The 21066-nt window shown below is 40.8% G+C and overlaps 1 protein-coding gene across 7 annotated transcripts in view; it reads right to left on the bottom strand.

Moving 5' to 3' along the window:
- Positions 1-21066, bottom strand: part of LOC126215270 (lysine-specific demethylase 4C-like) — a 384640-nt gene that overhangs the window by 267965 nt on the left and 95609 nt on the right. For all 7 annotated transcript variants that reach the window (XM_049941954.1, XM_049941953.1, XM_049941957.1 and 4 more), the window contains one exon: positions 3284-3631. In XM_049941954.1, the coding sequence (XP_049797911.1) occupies positions 3284-3631 (348 nt within the window). The remainder of the gene's footprint in view (positions 1-3283; positions 3632-21066) is intronic.

The raw sequence follows: 21066 nt of genomic DNA, 5'->3' as shown, positions 1-21066 counted from the left end.
GCAGGCTGGATCTCATTTTGGGGCAATATTTCAGATATCTTATCCCTGCAGTCTTTCTAAGATTATGAGGATCTCATGGTGGTTCATTAATTGACACATTCAAACTCAGAATATCTGTCATGAAAGCAATACAAGACTATTGGAGAGAATCTGAATATAACAGAAATAAAGCCCATAGTAGCAATTGAACATAGTGTAACATATTAGCCATATCAACATCACCAGCTCCTACATTTGAGAACATACACTTTCAATACCCTTCAGAATGTTCAAAGGCAATCAAAACCATCAAAGTTTTGCTTGCAGCTGTTGAAATGACAGTCAGGATGGACAACATGGTGATACATTACTGGAAAACATAGGAACAAAATTTGATTGATACAGTACTATAAAATAGCCTAACAAAAATTTGCAAAATATAGCAGAAATCGACTTAACATAATAGTTATTGTCTGAGATTGCTCTTCTAAACCTTAAAAAAAGATTCAGTAAAAGCATAGAATCATATCATCATTCCTACTTATCCAAAGCTACAAAAAAACTGCATTGAAGTAGTCGAGTTTACAGCCACTAGGTCAGCTTCTGAAAGACTGTTCACTGTCACTAATGCAGTTAGACTCAAGGGGGAATTTGACAAAAATGACAGCCTGTGGGATATATAATGCCAAACTATTGCTGTATTTATTGAGTAATAAATATGATATTACAATGGTTGAATGTTGTTTCCTTTTATGTCTTCCTACAAATTCATTACTTACCAGCCATCTTCACCAGCAACAGAGTTTACACATCAACCATTAACCCCCCCCCCCTGTCCTCTACTTGTAAAGGAATCAAACTTACATGTATAAAACAGTTTCAAACATCTGATTACTTTACAAATGAGTTAATGTGGTAAATATATGGCATTAAGAATGTACATGAGAAAAAGTTGTAAAAGTTGTGATAAGTTGTTAAGTACTCTTAGAGCTGCATCCAGACTAGATGTGCTGCATCATGCAACGCTGTGCATAAATATGCAGCACAGAATATCTGTAGGTGCGCAGCGGTGTTCCACTGTACATGCACATGTGTAAGTAAGACAGAATAATGAGAAATGCCATCTAATCGCGCATAAACAAATTCATCCTCTGACGTACCGACACTGCACAAAACTTGTTTGTCGACACACGGCGTGGCATTGTTTGACGTCCAGACAGGCCAAACATTTTTCCTTCACTTTGCACAGCACAGAGCAGCACAAAGTGTCGATGCGGCTTATTATAAAGCACTGTATGAGAGTAGCGGGGGCAATCTGCGCTCGGTTTTAAGTAGAAGCTAAGGTTTTCATGCATCTCAAAGTTTATGCCATCAAATCTTCTGCTCCGTGTGTGGTACGGTGATATTTTGCAGGTACTATTTGTGGCATATGTGAATGATGAGTGCAAAATGTTTTGAAAATAGAGTTAGTAGCAAAGAGGCAACAATTTAGAACTGTCGATGCTGGTGTTTTACTGCGTGAACAGTGAAAATACAGTAAGTGATAAACTTTTTTCCTTTATGACGTGTAGATGAGAAAAAGTTCCGTTTAGATTTAAAATTATACGTTAAGTTTGTTGCAAGTCTGAAAGTCATGAAGCGCTCTCATTCTCAAATACTAGCTGTATAATTTGTGTCTCTTGAGTTATGCCGTCTCAAGATACATACAAAGCTTCTAACTGCAATACTTGTCTTACTATTTTAAACCTTTAATATACAAGTCACGAGATCTCTCCTAATATCCTGTCAGGCATCGTTTCACCAGGTGTAGTGCATGGATTCAAAAAGTTCTTGCAAGTTTGCTGCAGAAATACTGATCCAGGCTGCCTCTATAGCCGTCCATAATTGCAAAAGCGTTGCACAAACTGACCTCTCGATTTTTTCCCGTAAACATTCAACAGGATTCATTTCAGGTGATGTGAGTGCTCAAATCAATCGGTAAAAATGTCCAGAATGTTCTTCAAACAAACCACGAACAATTGTGGCTCGGCGGCATAGAGAATTGTCATCAATAACAATTCCACAAATGGCTGCAAGTGGTCTCCAAGTAGACAAACATAACCACTGTCATAACGATCGGTTCAGTCAGATCAAAGGAAAAAGTCAATTCCGTGTAAGCACAGCCCACACCATTATGGAGCCTACACCAGCTTGCACAATGGCTTGTTGACAACTTCGGTCCGTGGCTTCGTGGGGCCTGTGCCACACTTGAACCTAACCGTCAGCTCTTAAAACTGAAATCAGGACGTATCTGATCGGGCCACAGTTTTTCAGTCATCTAGGATTCAATTAATGGGGTCACAAGCCGAGGAAAATGCTAACAGCATGACACTGTCTGTAGCACAAGTCACTCGCATCAGTCGTCTGCTGCCATTGCCCATTAACGCCAAATTTCATCACACCGTCCTAACGTATACTTTCGGCGTACGTCTTACATCGATTTCTACAGTTATTTTGTGCAGTGTTGTTTGTCTGTTAGCACTGACAATTCTATATGCAAATGAGCTCTGTCCTCAGTTGATAAGTGAAGTCTGTCGTCCACTGTGTTGTAATGGCTGAAATTTTATATTCTTGGCACACACTGGACACTGTGGGTAGCAGAATATTATATTTCCTGATATCTGAAATGGAATGTCCCTCGCGTCTAGCGCCAACTAATATTCTGCATTCAAAGCCTGTTAATTCCCATCATACGACCATAATCATGTTATAAACCTTTTCACATGACAGCTCCGTTAATGCACTGCCTTTTCACACCCCGTGTATGCCACACTACCACCATCTGTCTCTTAATGAGTAGATTACAATAGCATTTTAAATCTTTACATCTTGTTAGTCATAATATGAAATACAAAAATCAAATTTCCGTTGCCCATGGGATTAGTTAGATAAGCATCCTGCAACTTTAATAAGGCAACTGTGCCTACGTGTTAGTCGTTTAGTAATTTAAATGACGAAATTGACATTTGCCTTAATGGTTCAAATGGTTCTGAGCACTATGAGACTAAACATCTACGGTCATCAGTACCCTAGAACTTAGAACTAATTAAAACTAACCAACCTAAGGACATCACCCACATCCATGCCCGAGGCAGGATTCGAACCTGTGACCGTAGCAGTCGCACGGGTCCAGACTGTAGCGCCTAGACCCGTTCGGCCACACTGACCGGCATTTGCACTAATTTGCCTTTAATAGTGATAAGCCTTGTTTAATCACAGCAACACATGGGATGTCAGGGCTTTAAAAAAGAAACAACAGAAATACCTTGAGATTGGCTGTGGGTCCCAACAGCTTGATGAGAGCTCTGAGCTGTCTGCTGCGTTCTGAATTCACTCCGACACTTGCCGGTTTCATAGCAGAGACGCTGCCTTCTTTGCTCTGTCCTCCAGAAGTAAACTTCGCAGTAGGAGCACCATCTTCTCTGCTCTGTCCTCCGGAAGTGGGCTTCGCACCCACACTGGGACGGTAGGCCAACAACTGCTTCAACGTATTGTTCTGGATGGGCTCTGAAACACCCACCGTGCCAGGCGGTGTGCTCTCGCCAGCAGAGTCTGTCCTCTGGTTGACATTCGGTGAAACGGAACCGCCATTTGGCGGCAGTAGATACATCGTCTGCAAAAATTGCTTAGTTGTGTATTCACATCCAAAGAGAGATAAGATTTGAGAAAAAATTCAAAATGTGAACCAAATAACCCACTAGTGAGATAAATACAGTGTTATTTCTAAGTATCCCTGGGTTTTCAGAAGATGAGTGTGCAAAAAGTTAAAAGACGTGCAGAAAAAAAAGGCCTGTCAGCAGACTGAGCATTTCTCCGAGTTCTGTTTCACAATACGCGGTGTTAGTCAGCACATGGTGTATAATGGAGTAGTGTGTGCATTTAGTGTCCTCATATTTGCTAAATGTGGACTACTGTGGCATTTTGACAATGATTAAGACAAGTTGCAAGGACAAACCAATCCAAGTTCGATACAACTCATTGCGTGGGACAGTGGAAAAAAAAAAAAAAAAAATTTGCAGACTACAACCACCCGCAGAGAAAGTGGAGTGTTTGCAGGAACTGTTTGCCAAGAGCCTGAAGAAACTGACGACACGAGCAAACAGAGAACCACAGATTCCACAGTTGACAAGACAGTTGCATTCTCTAAAAATGTTTGCATGTTAAAAAGCATACCGACTGCAATTACATGTGCTGACTACTCCGGACAATGATCTTCGCTCTGACTTTTGTAATGAACTGCATCGGTACTGGAGTAAGACAATTTTTCACAGACTTTAATTTTCAGAGATGAAGCCACAAATCGTGTCCAGCAAAGAGAATTGTCCTTTAGTGTGTGTTTGGGACACAGAACTTCCACATGACACTGTGGAACACATTTGTGATTCACCTAAAGTTTAACATCTTTTGTCTGTGCCCACTCCAAAATTTTAAGGACCATTTACTTTGCAGAGATAACAGTGACAGGTTTTGTGTACCTGGACATGCTGCAGCAATGCTTTATGCCAACATTACTGCAAGGTCGTGGAAACAATTCCGAACACTTTCTTTCAGAGGACTTATTACTTCAATGCTGAAATGCCAAGCCAGTAGCATGTTCGTCTCGAGCCTACTAGAAGTAATTTATACAGCCAGCTGTTATGGGAATGCAGCATATTATTTACAAAAGTCGTCCAATAAGTAAGTTTATCCATCTTCGCAGTAGGCTGTCAACTAGCACAGACTTACCACTACAATGTGTGTCCGCTTGTGACCAGTGCTCGGTCATTAGCTTTTTCGTATCAAAATGACTTTCCACTGTCAATATCCATCGGAAGTTAACCTCTGCCTATGTGGAAGGCTGTACGAGCATTCAAATGGAGATGAGAACTGGGTCCAGCATTTAACCTCTGAGACAAAACAGCTAGAGCATGGTGTGGAACAAACCCGATGAAAATGTCCAAAAAAAATAAAACATTAAAAATTAAAAGAGGCAAAGACCACAAGTGGCAGGAGCAGTTATGGCAACCAATTTTTGAGACTTGTCAGGGATGTCGCTAATTTACTACCTGCCTCTTCCTCAACAATAACGCTCGGCTTCACAAAGCTCTAACGACCTGGGCAGAGCTCGATTCGACTCTGAAATGTTCCTGCATCCTCCATATTCACCACGTCTCACCCCCACATAATTTTCACATTTTCCCAACTCAAAGGTCATCTTGGAAGTGATCACTTCAACACCAATGATGATGTCACATTAACATGAACAGATGGTTACGAGCACAGGACCCAAGCTGGTACAAAACAGCTTGGGAAAAACTTGTGCCACATTACCAAAAATGCTTCTATCTAAAGAGTAACAGAATTTGAGTCACACTGTTACAGTAGCATAATGTTACATTCCATCCTGGATTTTCCACTGTTTGATTAAAAAGCAACAGATGCATTGTCAATAAAATTATTTCAGCTTGATTAATTGTGTGTAATCTCTATATATTAAAGGCAATGTCCTGGTTGGCTGGCTTGCTGGCTCATCATCGACCAGTCCGAACCGCTCAGGACAGAAGCTTGAAATTTGGAGAACATGTGGATCTTACACTGAAAGTGTCATTTAAGAAGGGATATTTCAAAATTCCAATCCTAAGTGAGTGAAATAGGGGATGAAGGATTTCTCTGAAAAATGTCACTTACGGCAATTTTGACACGAGACCTACAAAAATTGGTATTTGGTCTCTGTCAGAAATGTGTGTTTCAGCAGTTTTGGAAATCTAACCCTATGGGTGTGAAATAGTGGTTGATAGCTTTTTTTAATATATCATTATTACAGAACTACTTAAGTATTTTTAAACCTATGTCTATGAACATTGGTATTTGACTTCTTGGTTACAAATAATAATAAAAAAAAAAAAACACACATTTCACTGTTTTTGGAAATTGAAACCCTAAGGGGTGAAATAGGGGATGACATTTTTTATAAAAATATTTTATAATTAAAGCATTTTTAAAGCTAACTATGAAAATTTAAATTTGGCTTCTCAGTTAGACATGACAAAAATACATGTTTCACTGTTTTTGTAAATTCAACCCCACGGGGGTGAAATGGGAGGATGAAAAATTTTTTGGAAATGTTTTATTGTGAAAGCATTTTTTAAGCTAAATCTAAGAAAATTTGGATTTGGCTTCTCTGTTAGAAATAAAGCATACGCGTGTCACTGTTTGTGGAAATTCAACTAAGGGGGTGAAATGTTTTATGAAAATATTTCATTGCCAAAGCATTTTTAAAGCTAAGTCTTTCAAAACTGGTGTCTAGCTTCTTGGTTAGGAATGAGAAAATACAGGTTTCGTTTTTCTTGGAATTTTAACCCCTAACAGGGTGAAATAGGGTCACACTGATTCACTGACTCATCATCGCCCAGCCCAAACCATTAGACAGAAACTTGAAGTTTGGAGAGGGTGTGGATCTTCCACAGCAGACATCGTTTAAGAAGGGATTGTCCCCAAGGGGGTGAAATAGGGAATGAAATGCTTTTTAGAAGCATGTTGCTATTAAAGCAACTTTGAAGCTAGAACAACAAAAATTGGTACTTGGTTTCTCAGTCAGAAAATACAAAATAAATGTTTCACCGTTTTTGTAAATTCAAACACTAACTGGGTAAAATAGTTGATGAAAGTTGTTTTTGAAAATAAATAATTATGAAAAAAACTACAGGTTGTCCCTCTCGAAACAGGCCCCAAAAACAAACATTTGCTTAGATTGCACTTAAAGGCTTTGCATAAAAATCATACCTTGTTCATGGGGTAATAAAACTGGATCATAAAAAGGTGCTGGCAGTGACCAGCCTCAACTCATAAAAACAGTTGCACACGACGCTGCAGATTCTCAAACATTGCTGCCACAACCTCTGGTGTCACTGCCTGAATTTCACGAATGATGATCTCTCATAAATCTTCCAAGTTGTGTGGTTTGTCCCTGTAGACCTCGCATCGCAGAGGAAAAAGTCAGGTGGTGTTAAATCAGGTGACCTTTGTTGACACACTCCTTTCAATATCACTCGGCCAAGGAAAAATTATTCGACCTCAGCCACAGTTACTCAAGACGTGTCAAGTGGCGCCATCCTGTTGTTACCAGCCGACGGTAAGTTCTTCATCAGCTACCTGTTTCACAAATTCCCAAAACATTTCGATGCAAACTGCACTTGTCACGATAGAAACACCAATCTTTTGTGAATGTGTTGCTCAAACAGTGCAAGTGAATTCACATTACACTACATACGTATATTCCGAGCGTTTACATAGCCAGAGCATTGGAACCATGCATCGTCACTGAATCTTGTGTACTGCAATATTCCTGTCCTCTGAGCAATAAATTACTGAAGCTATCAGGAAAATGTAATGTGTTTGTCTTTGTCACTGACCTTCAGTTCCTGAACAACTGTAAACCTATATGGATACATTTCAGCTTTCTTCGCAGCTCTGTGACATGCTCTGCGACATTACACATACCAAAAATAAACGTCGAGCATTTCACCTCAATCGCTCTTTCTTCCAATAATAACGGCTGTCCCCTGCTGTGGACATTCAACACCATTCCACTGCTCCCCATCTTGTTTGATAATTTTTGTATGCAGCATTTTAGATTGCATATGCTTGTCACCAAATCGTTCAACGAACATTCACTGACATGTCTTAATGGAACCAGCAGTCCAATATTGTTTAATAAGAAACATGTGCTCTTCGACAGAATAGCGATACATTATTACTGAACACTGAACTCCAGCCACAGTGGCAGACAAACACACTGTTGTGTCAAACAATATTGCAGAATGAGTGTTGCGATGTCAAACCTCATAAATTACACAGTGCAATTTCAGTGTAAATACATACACATCTGTGGGGTCTCTTGAGTGGGACACCATGTACTAAAGGATTTTTAAGGTTACATCTATGAAAATTGGTATTTGACTTCTCAGATAAAAATGAAAAAACAATGAAAAATACATGTTTCAGTGTTTCTGGAAATTCAACCTCTAAGGCTGTGCAATACGGTATGAAAATTTTTAGAAAAAAATTTTGTTGCTTTAAAAATTTTTAAAGCTGATTTTATGAAAATTGGTATTTCACTTATCAGTTAGTTATAAAGAAATATTTGTTATGGGATGAAAGTTGCTATGGAACATCTCCACAAGAACACAAAAGGCATGATTAACAAATCTTTTGACTCCAGCTACCAAAATCGCTTTTTGGTCAGAAGTACATTTGGAAAAGACCTTGCTTATAAGGCCTTAATTAGTGTGAAAAGGTTAGAAGATGTATCCATTTGTTAACAACATAAAAATCTGATTAAATAAAAACAAAAAAAATCTAATAGCCATACTGACTACGCAAGCGAAGCTAGCACTTTTTGTAAAATAGGGAAACTTGTTTATTGGACATTCCTCATAAATCACTACCTCAGAAATTATTTGTCAACAAAATTATCGACAAAATTTTCAGAAAATGACCTTAACTATGTTGAAAACATACAATGACTGAAGGAGCTCTCAGCATGGTACACTCTCAATCAAACTATGAAACGAAGTCTTACGCTGCAGTCTCTTTGCTCTAGTTTCCAGCAGTCCTGTTGTGGGACACTGGCAAAAACTAGTCACAATGCAATACAATAAATAAAGCAGAATTAGGAAAATGCCCCCTAGTTCCATAAATTTCTTGTGCAGTATCCATTGTAAAGAAAATGTATGAAATTTATAGGTTCTTGTTCCTCTATTTTTCAATGGCTCGATAAACACTGTGCACTGAAATGATCAGTATCCTTCAAAATATTTTCATGTACTGCTTTATAAATTTTTTTTTCTTTCCACGAGGTCAATCAGCAGTTCCCAATTTCTTTAGCGTATCTCACATACCGTGTGCGTGCACTGACACTCTTACACTTAGCTGATGATGTAAGTGTTGCTTGTCATTAGTGGACAGCACAGCAATACAATTTTTTCCTCCCAAACTCAACTGGCAAGTAAACAACCCAGTTAATGCCTGTGCAGACATTTGAGGTACACAAGTACGTGGCTTAAAGGGTTAGTACACCAGAATACCAAATTACAAGAAATTAACTATCACAAATTATTCAAGTTTCAAAAAAGACATACTTTTTGAGAAGATTTAATCATTTACTTGACCTCTATTGACATTTATCTGGTATGCCTGCCAACAGCAAATGCCACCTTTGGCTGCATCAAACTGTCACCATAAACCCATTGAAGTGCTCCGAACTTGTGTCAATAATGTAGAAGGAGCTATAAGCTCTGTTAATATCACACAGGTGAGGTCACAATGTTGTCCAACTCAGCACTACATACAACCATTTTATCCAGCCATTCTGGGTGAATGCGTCATTGTGACATACCCGTATGAGGCAAAATGTACCAATATGACAAAGGCACCGCCCTGAAGACGAATTACTCACACCGACTTTTGTGCTAATATCACACCATTTGACACTGAAGGGGCTTTCTGGTACTTTGTCATGAACTGTATATCAAAACTGAAGAAACTGCAGAAAAAAATAGAAAATTAAAGAGATGGGACCTGGATAAGTCTAAAGAACCAGAGGCTGAGTTTCACAGTATCAGGCCATGGCTCACATGAACAGGGGAAAGGAATACAGAAGAAAAAGAATGGGTAGCTTTGAGAGATGGAATAGTGAAGGCAGCAGAGGATCAAATAGGTTAAAAAAAACAATGGCTAGTAGAAATCCAGGAGGTACTGAATCTGATTCATGAAAGGAGAAAATACAAAAACAAGCAAATGAAGCTGGTGAAAAGGAATACTAATGTCTAAAAAATGAGATTGACAGGAAGCGCAATATGGCTAAGCAGGAGTGGCTGCAGGACAAATGTAAGAATTTGGAAGCACATTTCACTAGAAGATAGATAGATACCGTCTACAGGAAAACTGAAATGGTCTTCGGAAAAAAGAGAAGCAGCGGTATGAATAACAAGGGCTCATGTGAAAAGCCAATATAAAGCAAAGATAGGAAAGCTGAAGAGTGGAAGGGGCACATAGAGGGTATATACAAGGGCAATGTACTCGAGGGCACTATTATGGAGATGGAAGAGGACATAGACGAATATGAGATGGTAAATACGATAGGGCGAGAAGGATCTGACAGAGCACTGAAAGACTGAAGTCGAAACAAGGCCAGGGAGCAGACGATATTCCATCAGAACTATTCCATCTGGTGTGCAAGATGTGTGAGGCAGGTGAAATACCGACTTCAAGAAGACTAATAATTCCAGTTACAAAAAAAAAAAGCAGATGTTGACAGGAGTGCACATTATCAGTTTAATAAGTTGTGGTTGCAAAATACTTCATTACAGAAGAATGGAAGGACTAATAGAAGCTGACCTCAGGAAAGATCAGTTTGGGTTCTGGAGAAACATAGGAACACATGAGGCAACACCGACCCTACAACATATCTTAGAAGAGAGGTTAATAAAAGACAAACTTAAGTTTATAACCTTTTGTGATTTAAAGCGTTTGAAAATGTTGAATGGAATACTCTTTGAAATTCTGAAGGGAACAGGGGTAAAATACAGGATGCTAAATGCTTTTACTATTTGTACAGAAATCAGATGGCAGCAATAAGAGTCGAGGGGCACGAAAGGGAATCAGTGGTTGAGAAGGGAGTGACACATGGTTGTAACCTATACCCAACGCTATTCAATTTGTACATTAAGCAAGCAGTAAAGGAAACTTGAAGAATAATGTGGAATAGGAATAAAAGGTCAGAGATACAAATTAAAAACTTTGAAGTTTGCTGATGACATTGCATTTCTGACAGAGACAGCAAAATACTTGGAAGACCAGTTGAACGGAATGGTAAGTTCAAACAGTTCAAATGGCTCTGAGCACTATGGGACTTAACTTCTAAGGTCATCAGTCCCTTAGAACTTAGAACTACTTAAACCTAACTAACCTAAGGACATCACACACATCCATACCCGAGGCAGGATTCGAACCTGCGACCGTAGCGGTCGCACAGTTCCGGACTGTAGCGCCTAGAACCGCTCGGCCACCCCGGCCGGCGGAATGGTAAGTGTCTTAAAAGAAGCATTTAAAAACAGCAATAACAAATACAAAACAAGGACAATGGACTGAAATTTAATTAAATCAAGTGAGGCCGAGCAAATTAGATTAGGAAACTTAAAGCAGTAGATGAGTTTTGCTATTTGGACAGTAAAATAATGAATGATGGCTGAAGTAGAGAGTATAAAAAATGTAGACTGGCAATGGCAAGAAAAATGTTTCTCAAGAAGAGAAATCTTGTTAACATCGACTATAGATTTAAGAGTTAGGAAGTCTTCCTGAAGGTATTTGTCTGGAGTGTAGCCACTTGTCTTCCTCAGTTCTAATGCAGAGTACCTCTGCTCACAACTAACCAAAAAGGTCTATATTTAAGGTATTCTGAAAACTACATCTGATGGCAAATCACTGAAAAATAGGAGATGCATGGCTGAAACCAGAAAGTACACAGTAAAATATTCTAGCACAGATATGGTATAAACTAAGGAATAATACCAATATACCGTGGAAAAATCAAAACGGTAGTAGGAAGCGAAAAGTTAGTTCATCTTATCCTCATATTACATTTCATCACTCCCAATGAGAAGACATCTTCCTCAGGACATGTCTGTAAATACATGTTATTGTCATAGTGCCATGTCTACTGCATCCACAGCCTAAATGCAGCAAAACATAAGAGAGATTTCTGAACAATCGTTTACTGCAAACACAATTCATTCCATTCAATTCAATGAGCTCTCAACCTAGTGGTTCATGTTCATAATGAAGCTGTGGCTGGGAAGTCACTGCAATACTTTTGGTGTCAAAAGCTGATTTGTGGACGTTATAGACATCTTTACTTCTACTGCCTAAGACCAACAATGAGAACAAAACTGTGTGGAAACTTGCAAGAAAATAGGAAGCAATACAGCATCTTCTCTTCTCTACTTCGATTACCAGTCACCAATTTCACTGCTCTCAAGGTTAGAAAATTAATTACACAAAGAGGAAAAGAAATGTTTGAAACAAGAAACATCAAAATTATGCCAATTCATTAGCTACTAATACTGATGGCAGCAATGGAAACAAGCGAGCACAATACCTCTAGAAACAATGCATTAAAAAAGTAGTCAAATCTGAAACAATAATTAGCAGCACCAGCAAAATACTAAACCGCAATAGGATAATTAAAAATGCTACATACAGCTGGCAATTAAGTCTTACAAACTGAACCAAGTATATAAAAAAAAGTTAAGCAGAAAGCAGTCCACAGCTTTACAACAAACATATATGCTAGGAATAATTATTTCACTCCAATTGCTACTACAGACAATCTGAAGGTCCACAGGTGTATTACAAGTGGAAAAAAAACCTGTAATTATACTTAGTAGACTCATATTAATGTCATCTCCTGTGAGTTACACTATAAATTGTGAGTGTAACCCAGCATTCTTCTAATTAATGCCTACTTTACTTCGAGTACAAGATAGCATATGTGTAGTCAACAGATACAAAAACCACAATGTAATGTGTACGGTAACATATTACTACCACAGTGGGCACGGAATATGTCTCTGTGTACTATACACATCAACTCAATCCTTTCTTCTATTACCATTGTGATAAATGCAAATTTTAGTTTTTATCTCTGACGTTTATTGAGCAGCAAACTAATACTGGCAGTGAGCTGTTATTTATTGCTAATGTAGTGCATACGGGACAAACAGCCCGTGGTAACACTATTTCCCGTCAGATTAGTGCTGTCTGGCTTGGCTAGCACTTTGATGTGTCATTGTCCGGGTCTGCCAAATGCTGTTGGCAAGCTGGGTGCACTGCGAGGCCAACTGAGGAGCTACTTCATTGGGATGTTGCGCCTCCTGTCTCTTACACTGACAACAACCGCACGAGCAGTGTGCTGACCACATGCCTCTCCGTATCTGCATTCAGTGACGCCTAAGGGCTGAGGATGACGTGGCGGCTAGTCTGTACCACTGGGCTTTCAAGGCGTGTTCGGATGGAGTTTTTCCTTTATGGATAGTCTACATTTCCCATAAAACAAAACACATTTGGAAAAGGTTATTAGTTAAGGTACAAATGTTCTGAGAGCATTCTTTATGGTACAGTTACTGTTGTTTAAAATCTTTTCCAGTACTAAATAAAGATTCGCAAAATGTTTATTCAAAGACAATTGGAACACGCAGATTAATTATATCACTATTTTACTATGTCACAGGTAGTCTTTTAAACCTTTAAGGAACAGGAGTTTTTCTATTTGCAAATTAAATTTACATTAACTTGGATCTGAAACAAGATGCTCATTATGAATGAAATTTTAATATATCAAACAATGGAAAATCCAGGATGGAATGTAACAATACCAGAGAAGGAAAGTTGCTACTCACCATACAGCGGAGATGCTGAGTCGCGATCAACACAATAAAAAGATTCACACACTCATAGCTTTCGGCCATTAAGGCCTTTGTCAGCAGTAGACACACATACACGCGCGCATGCATGCACACGCACGCAACTTGCACACACGTCTGCAAGTTGTGTGTGTGTGTGTGTGTGTGTGTTTACTGCTGACAAAGGCCTTAATGGCCGAAAACTACGAGTGTGTGAAACTTTTTATTGTGCCTATCGCGACTCAGCATCTCTGCTATATGGTGTCCTTCTCTGGTATTGTTAAATTTTAATATATTATAGAAGATCAAATAATATGTTGTGTTTGCTGACTAACAGCACAATACCATAAAACAAAGAAAGAAAGAAAGATTGCGGCAGGAAATCAAATGCATACAAGACTACATAGAGAAGATTCAAGTATCGAACAATCAGTTCCGAAAGTAATTCAGTGATAAATTAATAAATCAAGTGGTTTACTTCTTTTAAAACAAACTGTACAAAGTGAGCAAAATACGCTACAAAATGAATTTTGGAATGTCAATGGTGCCAAAATAGGGGAGGGGAAGACGTTTAGAGGAAAATTAGAAACATCTTTGGAGGAAAGAGAAGCAACTGCCTGAATATCAAAAGTTCAGATGGCAAGTGAGAAGTAAGGAAAGAAGGTGAAGCTGAAAGGTGGATGGAATATATTGAAGGGAAAATAACTGAAGGTAGTATTATAGAAAGTGAAGAGGAAGATGTGAGAGAAGATATGATCTGTGAGAAAAATTTGATGGAGCACTGAAAGGCTATGTCAGAACAAGGCCGCTGGGGTAGCCAACACTACCTCAGAATTATTGACATCCTTAGGAGAGCCAGTGTTACAGGCATTACCTGAATACCAAGCAAGAAGGTTTAAAAAGAATTAATACTTTCTTAATCTGACAAAATGGAATTCACACAAATTCTCTTTAAAGCATATCTAACTCTGAGGTCATTGTCAGTAATACGTTGTGCTAAGAGTAAAGCTATTGATGATTTCAAGAACAGTTAATTAGGTGTACAAATTTAAAGTAAAATTTTTGATGTTGACTTTTCAGGCAAAGAAATGAAATTATCCAGGATTATGGAAACAAAATTTGGTTCCAGTGATGAGGACCACAGCAATTGCTGTGAAGCTAACTCCTTAACCAGGAAGATCAAAATGTACTAGTAGATCTTTTCTAATCAGAGTAAAAAGAAGTATTTTAAACTACAGCAGACAAGTATAAAATCGCAATGTAATATCATCAACGCAGTTATTAAGAGTCAAAGCCTATCCTGACAGTTGGAAAATGAGTTGCGACCTCTCAAATTTGCAAGCGTTATTCTGGCTGAAAACGGAGACTGCAACAACATACAATAACCTGCCTCTAACTCTACAGAATATTGATGGTACAGTTAAACGAGGGTTGGAACTTATATAGTGGCAACTATTTATCCACAACCGATACAAAAGAGTTACATGTTTGCACCTGTTACTGTCCTTCAAAGTAATCATCAGCATTGTGTAGAACCCATTGCAAGTGATTTGGAAGGCGTAGTATACCGTTAGCAGGGTCGGTTCTGATGATGGTGCGAATAGAGCAGTCTACTGCCTGTCGAATCTCTGAAACAGTTCTGAAGCAAATGCCACGAAGTGGTTCCTTCATCTTCGGAATCAAATCAAAGTCACAAGTCCGGGGAGTATGGTGGATGGTACAGTACTTCCCAGCCCAATCGACCGAACAGAGCTGCCACAGCTCGCACTGTATGCGCCCGCGCATTGTCGTGCAAAATGATGGGTGTTGCGCAGAACGTGTTGCCACTTCCTTCACAAAGCTGGTCGCAGGTGATGCTCCAAAGACGAACAGTAATACTGTGCATTGACTGTCTGCCATGGAGGAACATAACGCCCTAGGGTAGCACCATCACAGTCGTACATGAGAATCACCATAACTTTCACCATACTGGGGCTCTGACGCACTTTCGACTTTCGCGGCAACCCATAATGACGCCATTCGTTAGATTGGCGTTTCTGTTTTGGCTTGTACGATCTGACCCATGTCTCATCCAGTGTTTACGGTACAGCGTAAGAAAGCCTCACCTTCACGCTCATAGAGCTCCAATTGTGTCTGAGCAGCGTCATAACGCATCCATTTCTGCATTTCCGTCAAGTCATGCGGAACCCATCGTGATGCAATTTCTCAAGAATCGTATGGCGTCAATCATTGTCCATTAACGCGGCAACAGCATGCACTGCTTCCTCAGAGACACTTTGACGACCTGCCCGATGCATGTCTGCCACAGTTTGCCGACCTTCATTGAAGGCTTTTACCCAATGTATCACTGTTCTGTACGGCAATGCCGATTCCCCACAAGCCTGTTTAATACCTTGATGACACTGTCGTATTGTACAACCTCTGGCACATTCAATCTTGATCCAACTCCGTTGTTCCTGTTTCGAAAACATAGCGACACCGTTACGTTAGACCGCTCGCTCACAAGTGACTGTGTTTCCCTCGACTGTGCGAATGCCGGTGACGTGGGACGGGCAAGTGCATTTGCTCGGAGGTAAGGTAGGTATGTCAACAACGTGTGCTATCAGCGACAATAGTAGATTCCATTGCATAGTGTTTCCACAGCCGTGTTGCCACTATTTAACTTCCAACTTACATATATGTCACTAATGTGAGATTTAAATAAAATTATTGAAACAGGTTATAATCAGCCTGCAGATAAACAGGAATTATTACCAAACTCCAAGGTACTTTAGTACTATGGACCTTACAGTAAGTTATTAGCAGGTGCATTCGGCTCTTTAGTTCCAACCTTTACAGAATTCTTGTTTTGGCCTGAACATCTGAGTTTCCATGTTGCTTCACACTTTAGCCCAATCCCAGGAAGAGAACTTTTTTTAAAAATGTTTTATGCCTCTTAGCTACAGAATTTTGCAAAAAACTATTGTTTATTTTGCAAATTGCTGACAAAACTGCAAGAGAAAGGAATAATTATTGACTTGCTGACATTCCATTTTGGTACGTGTCAGATGCCTGAGGAATAATGCAATTACTATTACGACTAATACTCAGATCTACAACAGGGCTATGTTATAGTACAGTAGTCAGCGAAAGAAGATCCCAACAGATGCAATTGGTGTGGCACAGCTGCTTCATGTGTCTAGCTGGTCTAATCACATAACATTATTTTGTACACAACTTCATGGGAATGATCACTGTTCTCACAACTCTACAGGTGACTTGTTTTCACTTGCCGCTATTGCACTTTGTGGCTGAAAGCTGGGAACAGCACCGATAGCTGACAGTGCTCTTTTTTCAGCGCATTATCTCTCGTGTGTCAATACAAAGAATATGGAACTTCAGTTCAAACATTTGGTGGAAATCTATTGGCTACTGTAGAACTTATGTCAAAGGTATTATAGACCTTTTAAGTATAAGTAGCTCTTCTGGTCAAACTGGCTATCACATTTTTATTTCTTGAGCACAAGGACAGTGGGTACTACCCTCTAAAGCTTCAAGTTTAACTCTTTATTTCAATTCCAGAAGCTGATACCTAAAATCATCGGTGCCAATGACAGAGGAATACCTGACACCACAGTCAGCCCGACAGCCATCAGTGTACACAAAGGTACTTTCCCTAAGTAATGTGCAAAGTTTGAGACACTTACAGCGGTAGATCGAATCTGGAGTAGTTTCCTTAGGAAGCGAATGAAGCCCAAGATGAGTATAGGCTGCCACATGAAGCCAAGGTGGTCCACTGGAAAAGTTGCAGATAGCATGAAGTTAAGCTGCCAGAGCAATTGCTGAAAGCGAAATCCAGAAGAGAACAGATAAGAGGGACAAACCCCATACTGGCAGTCAAAGGAGTCATCGAAGAAGGAGGCATAGGATGGGTGGCCAGACATGGCATAGAAACAGCATGCATATCTGTTGAGGAGATCATCATCTCGGTATTACAGCGGTAGTCCAGCAGCTTTTGCATAAACACACTCAACCGGGCTACTGTAAAAAAATGGCAGTGGCCAAACGGATTCCACAATGGCGGATTGTATTTAGAGGGCGTAAGACGGATGGATGTGCAGGTGCATAAACGGAATACCCATAGTTTAGTTTCGACAAGACAAGGGAATGGTACAAAGGGAGGACGGTGGTCAGATCTGTTCCCCAGAAATACCGCTTAGGACACATGGGACTGCGTACAGCTTTTCTATTGAGCATGAGCCCCAAGAATTTCACTGTTTCCACAAAATGAAGAGCAACAGACCCAAGATATAAATACGGTGGAAGAAACCCATTGGGCCGCCAGAAGTTCGTACAGACGGATTTGCCAGTGGAAAAGCAAAAGCCATTGTCGATGGTCTATGAGTAAAGATGATCGAGACTTCACTGAAGACGTCACTCAAGAAAACAAGTCCGCGGTGAACTGCAATAGATCGCAAAATCATCACCAAAAAGGGAGCTGGAGATGCCCGGCATGGAACAGGATTAATGAATACAGCAATGGAGCCCTGAGGCACCCCATTTTCCTGGATAAAGGTGTCCAAAAGGGCAGAACCCATACGTGCCTTGAAAACCCTGTACTTTAAAAATCCCTGATGGAAACGGGGCAGGTGACCTTGAAAGTACCAAGTGTATGGAGGATACCAGTCCTCCAGCACATGTCGCAGGCTTTCTCCGAATCAAAAAACATGGCTACAGCCTTGATATTTGCGCAGAAAACTGTTCGTGACATGGGTGGACAAAGTGACAAGATGGTCAACTGCAGGAAGGTGAGCCCAAAATCCACTTTGTGCAGTGGTTAGTAAATTGAGAGACTCGAGCCACCATACCAGCCAGGCACGAATCATACGTTCCATCAACCTGCAAACACTGCCGCCAGAGAGAGAAATGGGGAAGGTGTTTGTCCTTACCGGCATTAGGTAGGGGCATGACAGTGGTTTCACACCAGCGTCTGGGAAACATGCCATCTGCCTGGATGCTACCGATGTATGAAGGATAAAGTGCTTGCCCGCAAGGAACAGGCGCTGCAACATCTGAATGTGAACAGTGTCAGACACTGGGGTTGAAGATCAAGATGAAGTGAGAGCATGATCTAGCTGTCTCATAGTAAATGCAGCATTGTAATATTCACGATTCTGAGAGGAGAAGGATATCACTCAAGCTGCCTACACTTATTTGCCATGGGTGGATTTCGAAATCTCTACAAAGCCATGGCCTCAGATGTTGGAGGTAGCAATGGGGCCCACAATGACATCATCTGCTACAGTCAGGCCGGAAACTGGGGAATGGACCTTGGTACCAAAGAGTCATCGGAAGTTTGCCCACACGATGGAAGAGGCAGTGGCAGTGTTAAAAGAACTGGTAAATGAAAACCAGCTAGCTTTCTTGCTATCCCAAAGAATGCGACAACACTGCATGCGCAATTAACGAATGCAGATCGCCATCATACGATGATATTAAAAGTATGGAGATCACATCTCTGTGTGCGAATTGCATCGCGGCAGGCCTCAGTCCTCCAAGGGACCACGACACGGTGCAGTAAAGGTGAAGTGCAAGGAATGGGACATTCTTTGGCTCAAAATGGCTCTGCACACTATGGGACTTAACATCTATGGTCATCAGTCCATTCTTTGGCAGTAAGGATAATGTTTGTAAGGTATTCTATCTGATCATCACAACTGGGGAAACATTTGTCGGACGGAGGTTGCTAGGGAGGAGTACAGCCTCCAGTCGACCTTAGAAAGTTGCCAACTGGCTTAACACATAGGTGGGGTAAGAGTCAGCAAACAGTTAGCACATGGGAAATGGTCACTCGAGTACATGTCAGAGACAACAGACCACTCAAGATGACAGGCAAGCTGGGCAATGCAGAATGAGAAGTCCAGATGGGAACAGGTGTGTGTGGAGTCTGAAAGGAACATGGGTGCTCCAGTGTTAAGGCAGATGAGGTCGAGTTGATTGAGAAGGTCAGCCAAGACGGCAACTTATCAACAGGTTCCGGATGAGCCCCAAAGGCAGATGGTGTGTACTGAAATCACTGAGTGGGAAAAAGAGGGTAAGGGAGTTGCCCAATAAGCTGGAGGAAGTCTACCCTGGTGACACCAAGTGCCGAAGGGATGTAGACGATACAAAGAGAAAAGGTGAAGTGAGGAAGAAAAATGAGGTGTTCAGCGAGACTATGAACGTCATCTCGGATGAGCAGCAAGATACCCCCTATGAGATGGAATGCCATCCTCCACGAGGAAGGTAAAAATTGACCGGAAAGAAATGTGAGATGTCAACACTGCCACGAGGATGCAATTTTGTTTCCTGGAGGCAGAAAACAAGCGGACACTGCAATTCCAAGAACTGCCGTAACTCCTAATTGTTGGATCTAATGCCACAAATGTTTCACTGGAGGAGAGTGATGACGGGGAAAAACAAAGGGCTGTCACCTTGGAGGCTGCCAAGTGCCAGCCTTCAAAGACTCATTGCTGCAGGGCAGGATACTGTTCCATGAGATCTAGAGAGGTGTAGGCATTCTCACTGGGTCAGCCTCAGACAGGGTAAGGTACCTTTTTCCATCCGGATCTTCTGTACAGTCTGCTCACTGAGATACATGGGACATTCTCGCAATAAGGCTACATTGTCACTACTGCATTCAATATCGCGGGAAGAAAGAATCATTAGCATCCCTTTCAGAAGCAACACATGTGGCCATGTTTCAACAGGTCATTTAAATGTGGTCGTAACGTTGACACTGGTAGCAACGCATCATGCTGGGAATGTACGGTTGGGCCGTGGCGACTTCGTAGCCTACTTTGCTCTTTGATAGAAGCACTACTCTATCAAACATGAGAAAAAGAGTGTATGTAAGCACTAAGGTCGCACAAGCTCATTCATTACCCGATGGACTGCAGTGATGCCCTGATCAGAGAGGTAAGTTTGGATTTCTAGCTCACTCGGAACGTTGAGCAACCTAGTGCAAATGACATAACACGAAGAATTCAACATTTGATGGGCCTCGACATGAACAGGACAGCTGTGTAGGAGTGAAGCCATTGTTGGGCTTGAGAATCATAATTGATCTCCAAATGCAAAATGCTATTATGTAAAGAAGAGCAGCGTTTCACAAGACTGGCAATTGCATCAATACCTTTCTGAATAAAAAACTGAGTAACCATAGCAAAAGACTGACCTTCCGCACGTGATACCATAAGGAACAGAGATGCAGCTTGGAGAGTCTTGGAATTTTAGCCTCATTCCGTTTATGTTTAGTAGGCATAGATCGACTGAAATGGTGAATGGCTCATTGTGAAAAAACCCCCACGATTGCAAGCATCTCCTATGGTATGCAGCTTCCGACTGTGGGCCTCCCCTCAGACAGGGTCTCACTCGCATTAGGTGTTTTTCACACCTCAGGACACGCCTCCTGACAAAGGAACCAATTGGCAATGTGGGACGGTAGAAGCTCAGGCAATCGCCCCTCCATGGGCCTGGCCTGTACTAGGGGGTACATGCTAATCCTACCTGTCGACCTGGAGCTGGGAATTATGCATTACCCAGTCCCTATTATGCATCAGGCACATGGGCCGGCCTTCTGGAGCACACA

Source organism: Schistocerca nitens, chromosome 12 (genome assembly GCF_023898315.1).
Source record: "Schistocerca nitens isolate TAMUIC-IGC-003100 chromosome 12, iqSchNite1.1, whole genome shotgun sequence".
NCBI lineage: Eukaryota > Metazoa > Arthropoda > Insecta > Orthoptera > Acrididae > Schistocerca > Schistocerca nitens.
This window is presented reverse-complemented; position numbering and strand designations above follow the sequence as displayed.